Genomic DNA, 22,574 nt, shown 5'->3' on the forward strand with positions numbered 1-22,574 from the left:
TCGACCGGACCTGCATGCCTCTGGAACCAACTATGGAATGTTGGTAATGAACAGTCCTCCGAACATTCCCAGCCCTTTCGGACCTGCCGCTGGGATGGCAAAAGGCAGCAGGCTGGACTCAGGGCAAGAGCAGACGAAGGTTCAGAAACTGTAGTGAAGACAATAGTCCAGGTATTCAGGAACGAGGTTCAAGGTATTCAGGAGCAAGGTATTCCACACCGGCAGTCAGGAACAAGGTACTGCACACCGGCAGTCAGGAACAGGGTGGAGACACAAACATCAGGAAACATCAGGAACAGGTGAGACACAGGACATGGAGCTCGAACAAAGGACCTGGCAGAGCGCTGGAAGATGGAACATCCAGGAACAGAAACTCTGATGCAAGGCAATCCATGAATGCTGGAGAAGAGCTTTTATACCTCTGGAGCAGGCAACTCCCTGGGAGGAGTCAAGATGGGCCGCACTTCACTGGCCCTACATGTGTGGGGAGAAGCTGCAGGCCCGCCCCTTAGGAGAAGGGTGTGGCACACAACAAGGCATCCAGGCTGCAGAGGAGTAGGATTTGGGTAGGCCCTGATGACACCGAACGCCTCCCAGGCCGTGGAGCAGGATCCGGACAATCCTCAGGCGAGGCCCTGGCTTCGGAGCGGCCTCCAAAAAAAGGTGAGAGGCCTCCCGTGGCACAGCTATGGGAGGAATCATAACAGTACCCCCTCCTTAAAGACCCCCTCCTCAAACCTCTTGTCAACAGCTTGAGAATAAGAAGGTATGCCACATATCGTCAGAGGGCAATCAAGGATCCAAGAACAAAGCTGGAACTTCTTGGCAAGGAACTGAAGCAAGACAAGTACTTAGGCAGGAGACAAGAACACAGCAGAACAAGAGCACAACAAGACAAGCACGGAACAAGCAGAGGCCAAGGACAAGGCAATGGGCCAAGGCACAGGGAAACCAAAGGATCAAGAGAACACAAAACCAGAAAGCACAAGACTAAGAGAGCACGAGACCAGGAGAGCACGAGACCAAGTGAACACGGGACCAGCATAAAAATAACACAAAAGAGGGAGCACGAGAACTGGGAGCAACAAGCGAAACCCGCACACAGCACAAATAAGCGAAACCCGCATATAGCACAAACAAGCACAACAACACACAGCAGCAACAAGCGCAACAGCACACAGCACCAACAAGCGAACCGCACACAGCACCAACGAGCAACAAGAGGAAAACAATACAAACAAGCAACAAGAGGAAAACAGCACAAACGAGCAACAGCAGAACAGGGAACAGAAGATCAGAAACAGGAAACAAGGGTGGGAGTCCAGGGAGGGAGCAGGCTATGGCAAAAACATCAGGAGGAGCACTGGTGCCTCCTGCAGGTCGTGGGACTCCATCCTGGAAACAAAGAACTGAGGATCTGGATGCAGGCGCCTCCAGCAGGTCGTGAAAATAGCAGAAGCTGGCGCCTCCAGCAGGTCGAAGAGACGAAAACCAGAAAAAAAATTCTGGTTCCAGGAACAAGGCAAGTCTCATCACCGGAACACGAACACCGGGCACATGGCCTTGCATTCTGTTATGGGAGTGCTAGGAGAGTGGTCCCCTTAAAGGTGAGTGTGCCCTTGAGCCCCAACACGGCCCTAGAGGAATCCAAGGCAGCGTCGAGGGTAGGTGTGGCGCATCCAAGTATGGGAGGAAATGGACCGGCGGACCCTCGGCCGGACCTGCATGCCTCTGGAACCAACTATGGAATGTTGGTAATGAACAGTCCTCCGAACGTTCCCAGCCCTTTCGGACCTGCCGCTGGGATGGCAAAAGGCAGCAGGCCGGACTCAGGGCAAGAGCAGACGAAGGTTCAGAAACTGTAGACAAAGAAAAGAAAGGATTTTTCTTTTCCTGGGGCTTGGCTGCAGCTGTGGCCAGAGATTACTTAACAGCAGGCTAAGTAGGGTAGCTCTGCCTGGAGAGAGGGACTTATTTAGTGAGTCAGAGCTGAACAGGCAGGTTTTTTTTGTATTTTGGTTCCTCCTTGAGAGAAAGGTTTGTTGTATATGTTCTTCTGAAAAGGGTAGAGTCCTTCAAGAAAGCTTTTGTGTGACAGGAGCCAGATAACAACATGGAGTGATTATTATAGGCCCTCGTGGAAGAGCAGTGTTAAGTTTGCTGGGTGCAGCAGCATACCGTGATCAGCTGCACTTACCTGTGGTCTTCCCTGCCACCCCTGCCAGTTATGGGCTACCTCCCTAGGTGTGCAAGCGCACAGCGCAGTGCCCTTTCAAGGCCCCACTGCAAGAATCCCCATAGCGGGTGCTTCCTGATGACATTGTGTGGCTGGGTATTTAAACCCAGCTACGACTCTTCTTCATTGCCTCAGCAAACAGATCCTTTGCCTCATCCAGCCTTCCATCCAGCCTCACCTCATCCAGGCTGCCCTCCAGCCTGCCTTCAGCTTTGCCTTGTCCAGCCTACCCTCAAGCCTTGTCCTGTCTCCTCGCCTTGTCTGATCATCTTACCCTTGCCTTCAGAGTCTTGCTGTGCCTTGTCGCCTGATCTTGTCCTGTGTTCCCTTGTGCTTGTCTGTTCTGACCAGTCTCTCCGGTTCTGTCCTCAGCCTTGCACTTAGAGATGCCCCTTGCTTGCCACCTGGACCTGACCCTAGCTTTCAACTTGGACCCTGCCTTGTCTGCCGCCAGCCCCAATGCTTGGACTATTTCTGGACTCTGCCTAGCTCTCTGAATCTGCTTATTCCTGCCGGTCGCTGGAACCTAAGGGCCCAAACCTTAGGTGGCTGGTTCATGTGAAGCCTTAGCCTGTCCCGTATCAAAGTGTGTTTTCCAGCTGTTTCCCACTCATGGCATGCTAGGGCCTGCCAAATTCTGCACAGATTCTGTGCAACTGCACATATAGGCTACCTATGTCTCTCTCTCACACATCTCTGCACACTGGTTCCCTCTCTCGATCACCCCCTTATACAAAGGCTCCTTCTCTCAGACACACACACACACATACACACATCCCTTCACACAGGCTCTCTTTGTTATACACACCCTTACTCAGGTTCCCTCTCTCACAAACAAGCACCCTCACATACACACAACCCCTTTTCACCCAAACCAGCTCCCAATCTCTCTCACATATACACACTCCTTCACAATCTCCTCTTATAGGTTCCCTCTCTCTGGCACCCTCACACATGCTCTCTCACCCCCAGGCTCGCAGTCTTACATACACACATGCACACTCACTCTCACCAAGGTGTGTTCCATTTTTTCCGCGAGCAGGACAGCCTCCATTCGCAGCACGCCTGGGCCTGCTCCTTCTTCGCTACAAGTGGAGGCCAGCCCATTCGTGTACCTCAACATACAGTTAATCTTAATTACCATACACTAGGGTTACCAGGCATCTGAGACTAGATCCTCATACCCCTGACAGCCTCTTATACAGGGCTGGTGGAAGCACTAGGCATACTAGGCCTGGGCCTAGGGCACCGACCATTAGGAGGTATGAGCAGTGGCGTACCGAGGGGGGGGGGGGGGGCAATGCTCCCGGGGACAGGGCCATGGGAAGGAGCTGATGGCTGACATGGAGGCCCATGCGGCCGCCAGTGGACCTCATCCCACCAGCGGCTGAGCAGGGAACTACTGCTGTGCTGTTTGAATATTTTATTGGTACTTGGGAAATTTTTTAAAAATGTATATGATTTTAATTAATAGAAATTATTCTATTTATCAGTAGTTTTAAAATATTTTTTTATTAGTATGGTTTTACTATTATAATTGATGCTTTTTGTTTCTTGATTTTATTTGTTTTATGAGGAATGGTGGTTCTGTTTTTCCATTTTTACACACAGAATCTGGCTTCTTGGGGTTTCCATTTTCAGTTTTTGTCTAATTTGTGATCCTTTAATCTGTATTTGGTGAGGGTCTGTCTCTGCTCTGTGCACATGACCATGATGAGAGATTTTGCTAGCGTATAGTGTCTGTGTAGGGATCTATAGCAATTGGATTTGTTTTGTTTCCTCAGTAGGTGGTGTATTGGTATTCTGGGACCCTGTGTAATATTTACCTGTGCTTTTTCACAGGTAAGGTTCTTGTTGTTTGAATCCTGGGTGTTACTATAGGTTTACTGTATAGATTTTGAGTATCTTTTTTTGCGTGATTCGTGTTAGTTCAAAACATGTCTGGCAGTGGAAGGGGTTTGTGCTATTACTGTGAGGTGACACCAGAATTTGAACGTATGTTTTTGTATGATGAGCTGTAAGGGAAACATCCAAGCTCCATTGTTGGGGAATTTCTGTGGATGCACAGTGTATTACAGAACTGGAGATGCAGGATTTATATTGACATTCTATCCCTTCCTGTATACATTCCAGACTTCACTCTCATAGCCATAGAGAATTAGTTGAATGAGGCTGTCAAACAATTTTAATAGTAGTTTTACTAAAAGTGCGAGACGAGCCAACTTTTTAAAATTACGCAGAAGACTCTTTCGACTTTCATATTAAGACTAGGGTGCCTAATCCCCTTGCACCGGCCCTGCTCTTATCCACAGCTTTCTGTTCACCATATACATTTTGTACATTTATTTATTTATTTTTACCTTATCTTAATTTATTTTACCTTATTTTATTTTTATTTTATTTTAAATTGCACTGATGGAGATTTACTGTCTTCTGCCTTATCAACTCTTCGCTCTCTAAATGCCTCACTTGTTAACAGCTGCTAATTCTTCCCCAGTTGTATCTTCTGTTTCCCCCAGTTCTATGTAACCCGGTTCCATGTAATGCCTGTTGCAATTTTACGTTACACTGTAAACCGATATAATATGTATCTTGCCACATGAATGTCAGTATAAAAAAATGTTCTAAATAAATAAATAAATAAATAAATAAATATACAGAATACACAAGGAAATTTGATGCTTCTCCTCTCCCCATCCCAGAAGGATTCTGGCCAATCTGCTCTTCCTTTTCGTCCAACCAGATGTCTAGATGCTAGCCATATTCCTAGATCTTTTTAATACTGGCCCCTCCACTACATGGCAGATGAGTTATTCCAGTGTTTACTGAAGTCTGAAAACATTCCCTAGAAAAAACTCATAGCAGAGAGTAATTTTCATCCACACAAATCCTCAAGAGCTAACCAAATCAACATGCAGCTTGCTCTGGGAAAAGGAAAAGAGGCTCCAAAAAACATTCTGAATCACGACTGCTTGCATTATAGGCCTAAAAACTACAGAAGCCCATCTCAGAACAGCGTAGCTCATCGTACCCTGGGAGTAATATTCCAAGCATGAAAAATTACTCTTCTCAAAAACAAAAACATCTGGGCCGCATTCCAGTAACCATAGCAACAAAACAACATTCAACACAGGAAGGGTGGAGAGCTGTCCTGACACAACAGTCAAATACCAGAGTGATCAACAGTGTGACACAGGATTTCTAATAGATGCAAACTACAATACCTTACATTGGACCAACATAAGAATGGTGAAATGTCAAGGAAGCAAATTATTGATTATTATTTATTTTGATTTACCGTATATTCTGCTTTTTGACACTTCAAAGTGGATTACATTCAGGTATTGTAGGTACAGTTGGTACCAGGAGAGAGCGGGAGGCTTACTGTTAGTAAAATGGTTCAAATCCTGATCTTATCATTTTTTTGCCCCCATTAACTGTGAGCAGATTTGTCGTTTGTTATATACACATGTATGTTCTGTTCCTGTAAACTAGTATGATGTTACAGAAGGAGTACAAGCCCCTACAATCCTGTAGTCTTGTTGCTGTTGGCCCTTTATGGTCTCGTTTCCAGCTCCCACTGATTCTGGGCACTGCCTAATGGCTCAAGCTACTGGTTCTCATGCCTGCTTGGAGTTTTTCAGTTTGCATATATGCTTCTGAGAGAAAGAAGAAGCGAGCTGCCTTTCATCTCTCCTATTTCTTAGGGATGCATTTCCTTTTTACCAGACACATACACACAATAAGTGCATACAATACTTGTACTTAAATCTCCAGTAGAATACCTACAACAGCTATTTCAACTCTAGAGTTAGTGCTCTGAGCTAGTGGCATAACTAAAGTATTTGGCACCTGGGGTGGATACTTCCTTTGGCACCCTCCCCCAAAGGTTCACTCCTCCATCCCCCCTCCAGTGATCTCCAGTTCCCCTCTCCCTCACACAGGCTCTCTCTCTCTCACACACACACATACACACACACACACCTTTTCACTGGCTCCCTCTCTCTCTTGCATACACTCTCATGCACCCCTGCACACAGGCTCCCTCCATTTCTCATTCTCTTACACATACACACTCCCTCACACAGGCTCCATCTCTCATACACAAACACGCACCCTCACTCCTATACTCCCATACACACACACACACACGCTCCTAGTCTCGTATTTATTTATTTATTTAAATTTAGATCTTTTTTTTTTTTAATATTTTAATTTTTACACTTTTTTCAGCACTTCAAAGCAGATTACATTCAGGTACTGTATGTGGTGTGTGCTTGTGTGTATTTACATACACACCCGCATACCTGTTCTCCCATACACACATGCAGGCTTCCAATCTCTTACTCATAAACACACACACATAGGCTTCACTCCTATACATACACACATGATCTCTTACATACATACATACATACACAAACACACACACATGCTCCTAGTCTCTTATTTACATATACACACATGCACATGCAGGCTTCCAATCTCTTTCTCAAGCACATACACACACACACACACACACACACCCTCACTCCCATACACACACATATGATCTCTTAGTCACATAATTACATACACGCACACACACACGCACACCTCTTCCTCTCTCAATCACATAGGCTTATGTGCAGTCATTCTGGGACTGTCCTTCTTCAGCTGTAGATGGGATGGACTCCACCGTGGCGATCTGTCCTCTCTTCCCTGTCTTTTGCCACGAGCGAGATGAGCTCCGCTTGCAGCACACCAGGCCGCCTCCTTATTCTTCTGCCATAAGCAGATGGGCTTCGCTCGTGGCTGCCAGTAGCCTCGGGTTGGAGTCTCTCGATGGCACCCCCTCCTGGCTGCCACCCAGGGCGGACCTCCCCCTTGCCTCAGTATGCCACTGCTCTGAACCTGAGATTAACTTCTCCGCTTCCCTTCCCCTTAAAACTGCAACCAGTAAGTTATGTTTTGATTATTACCTGTTGGAATAAACACTGTTGGAATTTAGACAAGGTTTTCATTTGATATTCAGTATCTGGTTTATCTGAATGACTAGCAATGCTTGGGTGCTGTGAGATAAGAACAGTAAAAAGGAAAGCAAAAGAAATCATGAAGTCTAAGAAGATTCAGGAGGGATACAGCACTAAAGAAATAATTGTTAAAGATTGCAATTATGAACATAACTGGGAACTAAGAGGGGTCATTGAAAAAGCAGACTAAAAATCAGAAAGAATGTATAGCCATCGAATCTACGAAAGTTTCAAGTGACTGTAGCTCAGAGGAAGGTGCGTAAGGGATGATCAGAGGTGTGCATCTTGTTAGTGAAAGAGCTCCTAGCAAACAATAGCCAGCAGCCCCCACCTCTCACAAAGGTGGAAACCATTTTGGCACAGAGCCAAGTTTCACACACCACTTTCAGGACTTAAGCTATGGTTCAGTTTAATACTGAGCAACCATGAACAGGGTGACTATTAAATGCAGCACATGATAACACTGAGGGTGGACATAGAACCAAGAGAATGTCTAAATTAACTGATAAGGTCTGGGAAAAGTATAATGCAGACAGGCAGGAGTGCCTCTCTGATTTAAGTGACAGATGGTACAAACTTTTAACAGCTTATTCCAAGGTCTCTGAAAACTCTGCACACCTTGAGCATTTCATAGAGCTGTTGCAATCCAGTTTTTAAGATTATGAACTTATCGCAGAAAGGCATCTTAATTTCATAATAAAGACTAACACAGAAGAAAGTCTAGCTCATAGAGGTATGCAACTGTTACGGCCGTCGGTCGCAGACGGCTGCAACCACTTCTGTTCACCTCTTTCTTCACTTCCCTGACTCCGTGGGGTAGATTGGCAGCCTCTGCTAGCTACCTACGACCTGCCTATCACTTCCAGGTCTCCCGAGTCAGCACGGACGCCGCCGACCGCCTTCTTGCCATCAAGACTCTCTAAGCGCACTCGTGCGCACACAGCACAGTCTTATCCACATCATGGCGGGAACCTCGGGGCGTTCCTTCCAGAGTCTATTTTGCCTGATAGAAGAAATTCCAAAGTGCAGTACGTCATAGATGCCAGTGGCCACCATAGAGATCCACACGCTCAATACTGGCCCAGGTTTCAGGTATACATACTAAGGGGCCGATGCAATAAAGTCGCGTAGAAAGCAGGCGCTGAACAGTCAGCACCCGCTCTCTTAGGGCGCCATGCAATATTAAAATTAGGGGTTCATGTTAGCAAGGAGGCGCTAGAGTCGCTTGCGTGACCCTAGCACATCCTTGCTAACGCGAACCAAATCGGTTTTCGTGACCACCATACCCCAGTCACAAAAACCAACGCCGAGTTTATCGGCGTTGGTTTTCCTTACCGACAGACAGCCATGAAAACCGACACCGATAACCCCGGCGTCGGTTTTCCTTAGCGGCGAACGGTAGTCAAGAAAACCGACACCGGGTTTATCGGCGTCAGTTTTCATGACTGTCCGTCGGTAAGGAAAACCGACGCCAATAAAATCGGTGTTGGTTTTCGTGATGGGTCCGACTATCAATTTTTTTTTTTTTTACTTTTATTTCTTTTATTTTTCATTCTACTTAATATCACAACAATATTAAGTACGAGGCAGTACAGAAAAACAGTTTTATCTGCTTTTCTGTAATTTTGTTTGATGCGCACAGCTATTAACGCCTGCTCCAGGCAGGCATTAATTGATGACAGTTAAATGAGCGTGCGAGATGCACATTTTTTTTTTTTGCATCGGGAGTGAATGCCTAATAGTCTCATTCACATGCATTTGCATGTGATGATCGCTATTAGTTCACTCTGTGTTGGACATGCGTTGAAAATGCGCTAATCCCCTTATTGCATTACGGGATTGATTAGCGCCTATTCTACCCTGTTGCAACCGTCGCTGCCCGACATCTCCACTCCGCCCACCTTACCTCTTTGGTAACTCCCTCTTTGCTTGTTGGATGTTTGGCTGCTGCGGCGTCATCTTGCCGACCTCCTCCGGCGTCCCTGGACCGGCTAGATGCTGCACTCCGCCATGTTTTCCAGAAGCCTAAGGGCGCGCGTGCAGCGCGGCCCCCGACTCAAGTACCAGCAGTGGTGCGAACCTCAGGGGCGTCCCCCTGAGATGACTTCATCATCACCGGATATTTAAGGTCTCTGAAATCGCTAAATAATCAAGTTAGCAAAGGAAAGGATAAGGAAAGGTTACCTTACGGGATTCGCTCCTCCAGCTTCTCCTAGCTACTTTGCCTCCTCGGACTTTACCAGGGGTACCCGCTCCTCGGGGGCCTCGCTCTCTCTTTGCCTTTCAGGTCGCAGTCTGGAACCAGTACTTGCTCCTCGAGGGCCCACGTTCTCGGACCTGCTTCTGAATATCACTTCTGCCAGGAAGTCATCACTGCCTACAACACCAGTGAGTTACCATCGTTCTCTCAGAGCTTTCCCTGGAACCAGGTACTCGCTCCTCGAGGGACTAATCCATTCCAGCTCCTGGGCTGCTTCAAGAGACTATTGTGTGAGTGTTACCATCAAGGTTCTATTCCTGATCTCTGCATAACCTGCCTACTCACTATATTTAGTTTCTCTACAGCTTTGCCATCCTGGGATCGCTGTTCCAATATCTGAGCGACTACAGCCCAGCCAGGCGCTTCCAGCTCACTATTGCCACCTCTGGTGGTTCAATATAGTGTTTAATGAAAGAATTAGTGTGTGTCTGTCTCCAAACTCTGAGCCTGACCGGTGGTCCCTCTCGGGATCTTTCCCCGGGGGCGTGGTCATCTGCCACCGGCCCAAGGATCCACTCACAACTATCCCAAACAATAACAGATTGCTAAATCCATGGATCCGGCACAACTCAATGCCTTGCAGGCCATACCGGGCCTGGCCCTGTGCATTGTGGAGCAGCAAGATGCCTTGGAGAAACTTACTTCAGCGTTTCATCAGCTACACACACAGAAGTTTCGAGGCACAGCTTCCAACCATGAAGGTCAGTTACAGGTGGTAACTTTAAAGACTGCTGTACCACTGGCAGCTCCATTCCGCTTTTCCGGAGAAATCCAGAAGACCCGGGGCTTTTTAAACCAGTGCTGCATGCATTTTACCTTACAGCCATCGTTGTTTTCTACGGCTCTCTCCAAGACTACCTACATCCTGTCATACCTGGATGGTAGGGCCTTGTCTTGGGCATCTACCTTGTGGGAATGCAAGGACCCCATTTTGCAGGACATAGAAGGATTTATGGACTTATTTAAATCCGTTTTCGATGACCCTGCTCGAACGTCTGTAGCCGGTTCTGCTTTGGTTGAATTGAAGCAAGGCAACAGATCTTTGGCTGAATTTGCCATAGAGTTCAAAACTCTTGCAGCGGAACTTTGCTGGGACCCCAAATGTCTCAAGACTCTCTTTTGTACAGGCCTGGATACCCGTTTAAAGGACGAGCTGGCTGCTCGAGAAACACCTGACTCGCTGGACGAATTAGTAGCCTTGGCAACTCTGATTGATCACCGGCTCCGGGACAAGGTGAAGGAACTCCGGCCTAAGGTGTTACCTGGGTTGAAACAGGCTAGTGCTGCATGTGCACCTCGGATGGTTCCAGTAATCCCTGCTGCTGATAAAGATGAACCGTTACAACTTGGTCATGGAGGTTTGACTTCCAAAGAGAGAAGACTTCGGAAGAAGCGCTGCCTTTGCATGTACTGTGGTCAGCCCGGCCATGATGTCTCTACATGCTCCATTTCGTCCGGAAAACGGATGGGCCTAAGTCCTGCAGGAGGACTGTTCTTAGGCCATACTGCACCCTCTCCTCCGCTCTCTCTCCCAGTCTCCTTGACCTACGGACTGGTCACGGTTCAGACTCCTGCCCTAGTGGACTCAGAGGCAGGAGGCAACTTCATTCTCAGACGTTTAGTGGAATACTTGAGGATCCTCCTCAACAAATTAAAAGATCCACTATTGTTATCCTCCATTCATGGAGAGCCCTTACCGGACAACATGACTTACCAAACCGTTCCAGTTACTCTCCGCACCGGAGCTCTCCATACAGAATCAATCTCCTTCTTTGTACTGGAAAAAGCCATGCACCTTATCGTCCTGGGGTTACCCTGGTTGCAAGTGCACCAACCCCAATTTGACTGGGCATCCCTGGATCTCTCCCGCTGGGGCCCAGAATGTCATGGGAAGTGCCTTAAGGAGATCTCGCCTATTATATGCATGCCTACGACTCTAGCAATGCCAGGACTGCCGCTCCAATACGCATCCTTTGGGGATGTATTCTCCAAAGAAGCAGCTAATATTATTCATCTACATAGGCCCTATGACTGTGCCATAAGACTGAAGCCCAACACTGAGCCATCGAAGGGAAGAGTGTACCCTCTCTCAGCTCTCGAGAATAAAGCAATGTCGGAATACATTGAAGAAAATCTCCAGAAGGGCTTTATCCGACCATCAAAGTTGCCAGCTGACGCAGGCTTTTTCTTTGTGGGGAAGAAAGATGGTACCCTACGTCCATGTATCGATTACCGAGGTCTAAATGAAATCATGATCAAAAACCGTTACCCCTTGCCGTTAATCTCGGAGCTGTTTGACAGGCTGCAAGGGGCCAAGATATTTTCAAAGCTTGACCTGAAGGGGGCCTACAACCTCATTCGCATACGGAGCAGCGATGAATGGAAAACAGCCTTCAATACGTGAGACGGCCACTTCGAGTATCTTGTAATGCCATTCGGGTTGTGCAATGCACCCACCATTTTCCAAAATATGATGAACGACATCTTGCGGGATCTGCGGTACAAGAACATTGTGGTCTACCTGGACGATATACTCATCTTCTCCCAGGATTTGGACACTCACATTGCAGACATTAAGCAAGTACTCCACCATCTCCGCGAACACCGGCTGTATGCCAAACTCTCTAAGTGTGAATTTCACAAAGACTCCATGCCTTTTCTAGGCTACATAGTGTCAAAGGAAGGCTTCCAAATGGACCCTCACAAACTTGAAAGTATCAAAAATTGGTCTCAACCTACCAGCCTGAAGGCTTTAAGGAGATTCCTGGGGTTCACCAATTACTATCGAAGCTTTATAAAGAATTATTCTTCTTTAACCGTACCCTTGACTGCGATGACTCGCAAGGGTGCCAACGCTTCAAAATGGTCAGCAGAGGCCATTTCCGCATTCGAGAAATTGAAGACTGCCTTCTCCACAGAACCGTGCTTGCGGCATCCAGACCCCCAACAAGCCCTTCATAGTAGAAGTTGATGCTTCAGATGTGGGGGTAGGGGCTGTGTTGAGCCAACCTGGAGACTCGAAAGCCTTACGTCCCTGTTCATTCTTCTCACGAAGATTTTCTCCAGCTGAGAAAAACTATGGGATCGGCGATAAAGAGCTCTTAGCAATAAAGCTTGCATTCGAAGAATGGCGGTCTTGGCTCAAAGGCGCTCAACATCAAATAACCGTATTCATGGATCATAAAAACCTAGAGTATGTCCGCCACGCACAACGTCTGAATTACAGACAGGCCAGATGGTCATTATTCTTTAATCGTTTTGATTTTGTGCTTAAGTTTCGCCCTGGAGACCGAAACACCAGAGCAGACGCTCTGTCACGCTCGTTTCATTCAGAGGATGTGTCTGATGAGCCACAGCACATAATTGACCCGAAGATAATCCTCTTGGCATCCACACAGTCTGTGCCCGCTGGAAAAACTATCGTTCCAAAGAAACTCAGGAAGAAAGTGCTCTTTTGGGCGCACGATTCCAAACTGGCTGGCCATCCTGATCAACGCCGTACCCTGCTCAAGATACAGGAGCTTTATTGGTGGCCTACTATCAAAAAGGATACCTATTCCTACGTGACATCCTGCACCAATTGTGCTACGAACAAACCTGCTTCTGGGCAACCGTGGAGGTCAGATGCAACCTTTGCCAGTTCCGGATCGTCCCTGGTCACACATCGCTATTGACTTTATAGTCGATTTACCTACTTCTGGAGGAATGAACACCATCTGGGTGACTGTAGATCAATTTAGTAAGATGGCACACTTTGTGGCGCTCCCTGGCATACCTTCAGCCTTGGAGCTTGCAAAGCTCTTCATAACACACATATTCCGCCTCCACGGCCTACCTTCACACATCGTATCCGACCGTGGGTCCCAATTCACGGCATGATTTTGGAAGGCCTTGTGCAAGTTGTTCGACATCATTCTGGACTACACTTCAGCCTACCATCCGCAGTTGAATGGCCAGACGGAACGGATGAATCGTACGATGAAGCTTTTGCACGATTGACGTAGTGTCCTGTAATTAGCGTGGAGGTGATTTCCCCCCACCAACTCTTGCAGATTGAACAATGGTGGATATACTGTTTACATACTCTGACTCAGATTGGTCTGAATTCTGAGTTGGACTTGACTGTATTTCTCTGAGATTGATATGTTTAGTCCCCTGCTTGCTACAGGAACACGCTATGATGCTAATAAAATTTTTCTTTTCTAGGCAGTAACATCAGATGATGATGACATTACTGGATGTACATCTACCTTGAAAAGCCTTTGACGGACGAGTTGGTATGCCATAATTTTCTACTTGTTGGAGATTGGACGATATGGATGGAGCAATTCTTTGACAAGACACACTGCTTAAGATAAGTCCCCCTGATGCAGGAGATCCAAAACACCAGCTGATGTCGTGGTTTTGCTTCTCTTATACCACACAGATTTCTCTTTAAGCTTTGCCTATAAGTGTTTTTACTTGCAATTTTGAAAGCTATGCTTAAAAAATAGAATGTGTTATTACATTTAATAATATGGCCTTTTTCGGCCAGGGTTGGATGATTGAGAGTAGCCTGGATTGGCCACTGTTGGAAACAGGAATTCCTCTTTTTGCAATGTTGCAGTTGTGTCAAAAGTATCAAGTCTAATTGGTTAAGTGTAGAAATACCCATGCCTTCCATTAAGGGTAGTAACTGCTGCTCTGTGCAGGTTACCCCTATATACCCTTTTCTTCATTTCCAACCTTTAGCCTTAGGTATCCGCATTGTTTATCCCGTGCTCTTTTGAATTTGTTTACTGTTTTTGTCCTCACCATCTCTTCCAGAAGGCATCCACCACCTTCTCTGTGAAGAAATAGTTCCTGATGTTGGTTCTGAATCATCCCCCCTGGAGTTTCATTTCATGACCCCTAGTTCTACTGTTTCCTTTTGTCACGAAGTGCGAGCCCTTTGCTGTGGAGTAGTTTACACAGTCTGGCAGTTGAACCTGCTAGGCCCCTTGCCGACAGCAGGTGGACATGCTCAAACTTGGAAGAGGTCTGGGCTTCAATTATACCAGCCCTATTCCTTTCAGATTGAGCCCTTGGGTTCTGGGGGCTGGCAGCAGACAGGAGCAGGCTGTGGTCAGGGCAGGTGGCAGACAGGCACGGTCAAGGTCGAGGCTAAGGTCAAAGCATGAGAAATCAGTCCAAAGAGAAACAAGGGTCAAGGCAAAGAGAGGAAGCAGGCAAGAGCAAGGTAAGGACGGAAGCAGGAGATGCAGACAGAAGCAGGAACACAGGAGGCATACACAGGATCAGGAACAAGGCACAAATGGGATCAGGAACAATGGCGTAGCAACACGCACTGCAGAGCAGGAGGACCTGTTTCTGAGGCATTGGCTTGTGGCAAGGGTTTCCTCATATACTTATGGAGGATGTAATGTCATTAGCCAGCATCACAGGAAGTCCTGGTTAGAGGACCTATAAAGGAAGTCTAGGGCTACAGAAAGTCAGCCATGTTCTTTGGATGCAGGAGTTGCTTCAGATTAGAGGTGAGGCTGTTACACCTTTCCAACAGGAACGGTTTGAAAGGTGTCTGTAGTTCTGTATAATAGCTTCCCTGCACCTCCTCTCTTCCAGGGTATATGGTCATGGCCTCTTGAGACTTGCCCATGACTGTCCCGTCATCTAGGTATGGGAAACTTGGATGCCTTTGCCTCGGAGGTGTGCCACTACTAAAGCAAGTCTCTTGGTGAAAATTCTTGGGGCTGCTGACAGCCCAAAGGGAAGTAGTTTGTATGGATAGTGGGAAGAATCCACCATGAATCGCAGGTAGTGCCAGTGGGAGGGATGTATAGGAATATGTGCATATGCATCCTGCAGATTTAGAACACACATTCATTCTTCCTGTTGGATGAAGGGGAGGATCATGTTGAGGGAATTCATTTTGAATGTTATGTTTGACGGTTGCAGGACCTGCTCATGACCGGCATCTCTCATCCCCAGCACCGCCAATCCCTCATGTGGCAGAGACATCACGACCAACAGTCCTCACTGAGAGCAGCGCTCCCCACCGGATTACTGCCATGACGCCGCCAACTTTCCCCAATGTTCTCGGGCCCACCCCTAGGTGCGCGCGCATGCATGGGTGCACACATTATAGGCTCCATGGTGGGAAAAGCTGAACGGCACTTTCTGACGATGTCAGCCCAGTTGGGCTATAAGGGCCCTGCCGCAATGCATCAATTCAAGCAACAGGTCTCCTATGTTAGTAGTGCGTTTTACTCCTGCATTCCCGAGTGTCCCGAGTTCCTGAGCCTTGCCTTGCCTTGTCCTGCCTTGCTTTCTCTAGCTTTGCCTTTTCCAGCTTTACTTGTCTAGCATTGCTTTGTCCTGTCTGTCTCGTCCAGTGTCTTCTGTGGGTCTACATCTACCTTTGGCCTGTCTTTCCAGATCTTGACCTCTTGCTTGATTGTTTACCACCTGCACCTGAACTCTTGCCTGGACCTCTCCACGTTTATGCGCAGCCTTCCCCGACCTTGGTCTGTTGCCAACTTCTCAGTCTATTGCCTGTCCTGACCCTGGCGTGCCCTTGGACTCCTGCTCTCTTTACCACAATAGGGACAAGCCTAAGGCCTGCCAGCCGCCAGAACCCAAGGGCTCAACCTGCATGGAAGCTCCAGACTGTCCCGCTACAGGGTGTGTTCACCAGCTGCCAGCGTAAGCTTCATAGGTTCGCCTACGAGGCTGCGTCAACTACATTGCAACACAAAGGGCTCACTTTCATGCCGTTCTTTACACTTTACCATCTCATTACCCAAGACAGTCAAATTAAATAATCAGTCTGTTTTAGTTTGAGTTGTTTGTTTGCAGGAGCAAAGAAGAAATTTGCAGCTAATTTTTACAGAGAAACCTTGTGAAGAATCAGAACTTTAATTAGAGAGGGAGGTGGTGCATTGGTTTATGGCATGGAGTCAGGACAATATCTTATATTTTCCAACTGAGTTCATACCTGGCATAAAGAAAGACAGAACACTGGCAAGTGACTGTGCAGTACCACTACTAAAAGGAGTCATGTTGTCACTGGAAAAGTTATGTTCTGTCTCCATCTGTTGATAGGGTGAAATAAACCTAAGCATCCGGGCTGGTCTAGCAGGATAAGGAAAGGAAGATTTCCTGACATTCTCTGGCAAGTCCCTTTCTGTGTGTGACGTCAACAGATTCATTTGTAATTCAGTTAACAGCACTGTTCCTCCTAACTGGAAACCAGCACAGAATTCAGGCACCAGATGTGCTCCTCACACCCCAGATGTGGCTGCATAATGATTTCTAAATGACAAACTTCAGACTTGTGCAGACTAATGACTTTCTGCAGCTACCTGTCGGCCAAAAACTATTTCCAATCTGAGGTCACACTGAGAAAGAAAGATCTGGCATACCTCTGCTGATCCGCTGCTTCTCTCCAGACAGGATCCCCGGGGTGTCAATGATACTGATGCTCTCCAGGACTGGGTTAGGTAGCTGCGCGCACATAAATCTGGGAGAAGAGAGAAAATGATAAGAGCCATCAGCAGCAGGAGCTGCAAGATTAAATTAGATGTAGTATGGAATCATCTGAACACACCAGAAACCTATAATGAGCTGTACTGACTGATACCCTAGCAAAGAAAATCAAGAGGAAACCTATTACAGACATGTAGAGAGACTGGAGAGAAAATTTTCTTTGTGTAGTGTGAGGGATCCTGCCTTACTGCTAATCCTTTCCCCAGACATCCTAGACTGGGGATGGTGGAGGCTTCCATGGGTACACTGAGCCCCTCTTCGGATGCAAGAGCATATGCTATACAAGAAAAAAAAAAAAGGCTTTACAGCACTAAGTAACAGTTATGAAATGCTGGACAGTGTGCAGTTTGCGAGGTGTAACACTTCATTTGGCTTGCTTTGTTATCAAACAGTAATTCCTTGTTATAAGATAACCTCTTATCCATCTTGAGAACACAGACCTATTCTATGGTGAATATTTCAGAGATTTTAACAAATCAGTCTACTACTTTGCTACTGCTCAGGATCAGCTGTCTGACCTTGAACAAGATCATTTCCTTTTCTAATTTCCTGAAATCACTATGCCCATAGTGTCAGTCCATAACTGCTTAAAATTCTGGAATAGGCATGGCTGCATCTTTGATTTTCCATATTCCTTGTTTATGTACAAGATATATAGTTATTCATCGGGCCATTGGTTTAGAAGCAGCTCAAGGACCTGCATTCCCATTGCCAGGAAGACCCAGTATGCTTTCAGAAGTTGCATTGTGAAGAGGCGGCTGGCTTTGGAATGGTTCTAGCTCCAGTGCTATACTGCACAGATCTACCCTGCATTCTACACTACATTTACACTGGTAGCTGTGCTGGGCCAAAAGGTTAAGTGTTTCATCAACTGGATAAGCAACCAACACCAGACACAGCCACAATGAAAGCCAATGCCACCTGGATGACATTTCATAAGTTGAGAGCTATGAGCAAGGTCCATGTCACAAAAGAGCATCTTTAAAATTCCTAGTGCGGCCTTTGTTGCATTAATGCCCTCCTCTTGCTAAGCTTTATAGTGCAACAAAAATTTCAAGCTTTGAATTTCTTGTAAAATCAGCTGTGCTTATTGCCCCTCTCACTCTCTGAGGCAGTGCCTGAATGGATTTATTACTTCTGCATTTTCCTGTCTGCCCCCTCGCTTCCTGCTTTCCCTTATCATACTGCAGGGAATACTCTACACCTAAACACTATTTTCAGTCCACCAGTGCTGAAGATACCCAAAGCTAAATCCAACCAACTGGTGTGGGGGCCTTTTCAGAGAAAGCTCAGGAAGTCTGCAAGGAAAGGAACCAGCTATTAATCAAAAGGCACTGCATACACAGGAGTCATTTGGAATGTGGCACCATCACATCCAACTATGTTTTGCTAAATTAGAAGCCTAGCACTAAGTAATCTCATCTCTATATTCCATGACAAAGTCAAGAGACACTTAAAAAGAAGTTACCCAGTAGGCCACTCCAGCAATCCTGACTCCCTCCCCCACCTTCAATCATGGCAACATTTACAAAGGGCACTCCTTTAGAGCTTCCCAGTAACACCTTTTCAAGGAAAAGTGCGTAACATTCCTCCCCCCCACTCCCCATGTGAGTTCTGGCTATAATCTGAAAATCAATCATTGGAATGTCCCTCCCTAGCCCATTGCATTTCTCATTCAAACTGTTACTCAATATTGGGATCCACCAACAAAGTCAAGCTCTCACTATACAAGCTGACTTCTAATTTCTACAAATTCCCCAAATTCTGAGTCTACTCCAGATGTAAAAACGTAGCCAGAAAAAAAGGAAGAATGGGAGAAAGGAAGAGAAGAAAAACATGAAAGGATAAGAATACTTGGGCGTTCACTGCCACTGCCCCCAGCTCAAACCTGTAGAAAATGCACTAACATGACAACACACAACACAGACAGATGAGGGAATAGTAAAAAGCAGACTATGGAGGAAGTGTGGGGTGGGGAGGGTGCAGGGAACTAGTTTATAGGAGCACTTAACCACTAAGAACTGGTTTAAATTGTAGAGGATGGAGGACTCTAAGCTGGCTCAGATGTGGGGTATATCCAGAACTTCAAAAATTCACTCAAGGTGAATGGATTTTGATGGCTGGCTAATAGGGTTGGACTACTGGTGGGCTTGTGCTCTAGTTCAATTTGGGGCTTGGGATTAGGGTGCCTCTTTTGCTCAATCAGTGCCAGAATCCCTGGCAGCCTCCTCAGTCCTTGAAGTAAAGCAACCATTTCAGCCCTGATGAGGCCATGAGGACTGGCAGGCAGAAGCCGGGCCTTCCACCAGTACTGATAATGTTGGAACCTGTGGGAGGGAGCGCTAGGGAGTGCTCCCGATTCCGGGGAGATGTGTGCCCTTGGACCACGACACGACTGCAGAGTGGAGCTCCGTGGAAGCACCGCAGCAGGCAAGACGTGTCCAAGCATGGGAAGAAAGGCTGACCACCACCCTAACCTCTGCCGAACCTGCACGCACAGGTAGAGACCCAGCAACGCAATGCTGATCTCTGGGGTAGCCCTCCAGCCACTTGATAGCCCTTTCGGACCTGCCACTGGGTAGCGGCAGATGCGACAGGACGGACAGAGGTCAAGGAAAGGCGATGGTACTGGAGCTTGGAACAAGACGGGACCTCGGCCTTGGACTAGGCTGAAGACTTGAACAAGTCAAGGAAGCTCGGAGGCTCAGATGAGACAGAGACATGTGGAGCTTAGGACTCAGACGAGACAAGGACACAAAGACTCAGACAAGATGAGGACGTGTGGAGCTTGGGACTCAGATGAGATGAGGACACTTGGAACTTGGGAGCTCAGATGAGATGAAGACGCTTGGTGCTTGGGAGCTCAGACGAGATAAAGACGCTTGGTACTAGGAAGCTCAGACAAGACGAGGACACTTGAAGTAGCTTGGAACTCCGACGTGAGACGCTCAGACGTGGATGAAGATCAGGGGTGGGTTCTAGAGAGTCAGGCGAGGATTCCGGATACTCCGATGAGGATTTGGAACTTGGAAAGACTCAGGAAAGGATAAGGGTTCGGGATACGAAGACGAAGGCTCAGGAACTGGGAGGAATCCAGACAGTGCTTGAAGACAGATCCTGCTGGAAGAGGACTCCAGCCACCGGAAACGGACATCGGATTGATACGGATTTACTCCCAGGAAGGTCTGGAGACGATGTCCGGGGTGAGCGAAGCTGAACCCGGAGCTTAAGGACTGATGGTACATCAGGGTCAGAACCTGACAAAGGACATCAGGAGCGAGACTTGGAACATCAGGGTTGGAACATAGGACATCGGATACGAAAGGACACCGGAACCTCGGGACATCAGGACATCTAGGTGACGAGACATCTATGGCATCTGGACATCAGGGACCTCTAGAGAGGAGGACCACAGGGACGTCTGGGACATGACAGACGAAGACATCAGGGGACAGAGACATCTGGACATCCGAAGACAAGGGAATCTCAGAACATCGGGAGATAGGGAGACGTCAGTACATCTGAAGACAGGAAGACATCTGAACATCTGGAGACATGAAGACATCAGGACATCTGAAGATGAGAGAACAGGATCTGACGAGAAACCAGAACATGGAACGAAGACGACAACGATGGTTCAGGAACCATAGACGAAGACATGGAGGACCAATGAAGAACAGAGTGCCTTGAAGAAGTGAAGAGGGATGCCGGAGGACTCCTGGAATGAAGAGCTGGAACTGAAGATCCAGGAGAGGTCCGACTCCATGACCAACTCCTTGCGAAGGCGAAGAGGAACTGAAGGCTGAACCCTTTTGTAGGGCTGGAGAGGAAAACCCAGGATGACATCAAGAGGAGGAGCCAGAAGGACTGGCCCTTTAAATCCTGTGGAGAGGAGTGGCCCAGTGCCTAAGGAGGCAGGACCAGGGACAGCAGCCATGCTGAGAAGAGGAAACAGAAGCAAGAGAAGCAGGCCCGAGGCATTGGAGGCTGCTCCTGCCACGAAAAGAGAAGATTGCAGGTAGAGGCTCCCCACGCAGGGGAGAAGATGACGTCGGTGGCCTCTGGGCAGCGAAGAGGAGCTCCAGGGCGGCCTCCCGGCCGCAGAAGAGGAAGCTGAGGGCGGCTTCATGCCACACAAGAAAACGAAGAATGTCAGCGGCCTCCGGGCCGCATGGAGGCACGGCGGCAAGACCCGCCATGTAGGAGCGGAATGTGGTTGGTCTCCAGACCGCGGGAGCATCATCAGCGGCCTCCTAGCCATGAAGGCTGAAGGGCAGCGGCTTCGGCCTCACAGGGATGGCGTTGGCGGTTCCGGCTGCAAGGAGAGCGAGCAGCGGTGGAAAATAGCGGCGGCCTCCAGGCCACGAAGATAGACAGGGGCTGTGCTCTGGCCACAAGAGAGGTAAGAGGCTGCTTGCGGCTAGGCCCGCAGGCAGCATCGCAATAGATAAGAGCAGTAGAGATGTAAAGCCAGCTGATGGCAGCAAGGTGGAAAGGAGAAGAGTGAGAGGGTGACGTGGGAGCAGGGAAAAGATAATGCGAGATCCGTACAGATGAGGGGTGCATAAGAGTGTGGAGTGAGACAAAAAAATGTTTGGGGGTTGGGCAGTTGTAGAAACATCTTGGAGAAATTTTCTATTTGAAGAGAAAAAGACTTGTTATGATTTCAGCTGCTAAACAACCTCATTGTACCCTGATGAGGACACCTCCCTACCAGCACAGGCCTCCAGTGAGCCCCGCTCAGAACTATTTTCACCACTGCATCCCTGGGTCTCATGACTCAACCTGCCTTGCAGCCTTCCCTCCTCCAGGGGTCCTCCAAGAGCATACTTTCCAGGCTGGCCAAGCTCCACCCTCCCGCCTGCAGCCCTTCATAACCCTGCCTTGTCAGTCCCAAGATGCTTCTGCATCAAGTTTCCCTTGGCTCCCTGCCTTAGCCATTTTGCCTTAAGGCCTACCCCAGCCTATCCTTGCCTTGCCTCATCACCTCCGGGCCACAAGCCTTGCCTTGTGGCCTCCAGGCCTTCTGACCTCAGCTTTGCATTACCTTGCTTCAAGGCCTCTGGGCCTTTGGACCTTTTACTTGCCTTGCTTTGCCTTGTAACCCCCGGACCTTCTGGCCCTTACCCTGCCTTGTTCCCTTTGGGCCTTCTGGCCTGTATAGGCCTAGCCTTGCTCTGTGGCCTCTCCTTGTTCTACCCCTCAGGACCTTCCTGTATTGCTACCTTTGGGCCTGTATGTTCTATTTTCTGTCTTAACCCGTCGTGTCCAATCTTAGGCTGTTCTTGTCCAAGCCTCAGTTCGTCTTACCTGCACGCTGTTCCTATCCAAGCCTCATTCCCAGTCTTGCCTGCATGCTGTTCCTGTCTAAGCCTCAGTTCCTGTCTTACCTACGCACTGTTCCTAAGCTTCAGTTCTAGTCTTACCTGTGCGCTGTTCCTAAGCCTCAGTTCGTCATACCTGCACATTGTTTCTGCCTAAGTCTTAGTTCCAGTCTTACCTGCACGCTGTCCCTGTCTAAGCCTCAGCTCATTTTACCTGC

The 22,574-nt window shown here is 47.8% G+C and overlaps 1 protein-coding gene across 2 annotated transcripts in view; it reads right to left on the reverse strand.

Moving 5' to 3' along the window:
- LOC115096470 (EH domain-containing protein 1-like) overlaps nt 1–22,574 on the reverse strand; it is an 82,625-nt gene that overhangs the window by 57,692 nt on the left and 2,359 nt on the right. For both annotated transcript variants that reach the window (XM_029611114.1, XM_029611115.1), the window contains exon 2: nt 16,909–17,006. In XM_029611114.1, the coding sequence (XP_029466974.1) occupies nt 16,909–17,006 (98 nt within the window). The remainder of the gene's footprint in view (nt 1–16,908; nt 17,007–22,574) is intronic.

This window comes from Rhinatrema bivittatum, chromosome 8, assembly GCF_901001135.1.
Source record: "Rhinatrema bivittatum chromosome 8, aRhiBiv1.1, whole genome shotgun sequence".
NCBI classification, from domain to species: Eukaryota; Metazoa; Chordata; class Amphibia; order Gymnophiona; family Rhinatrematidae; genus Rhinatrema; species Rhinatrema bivittatum.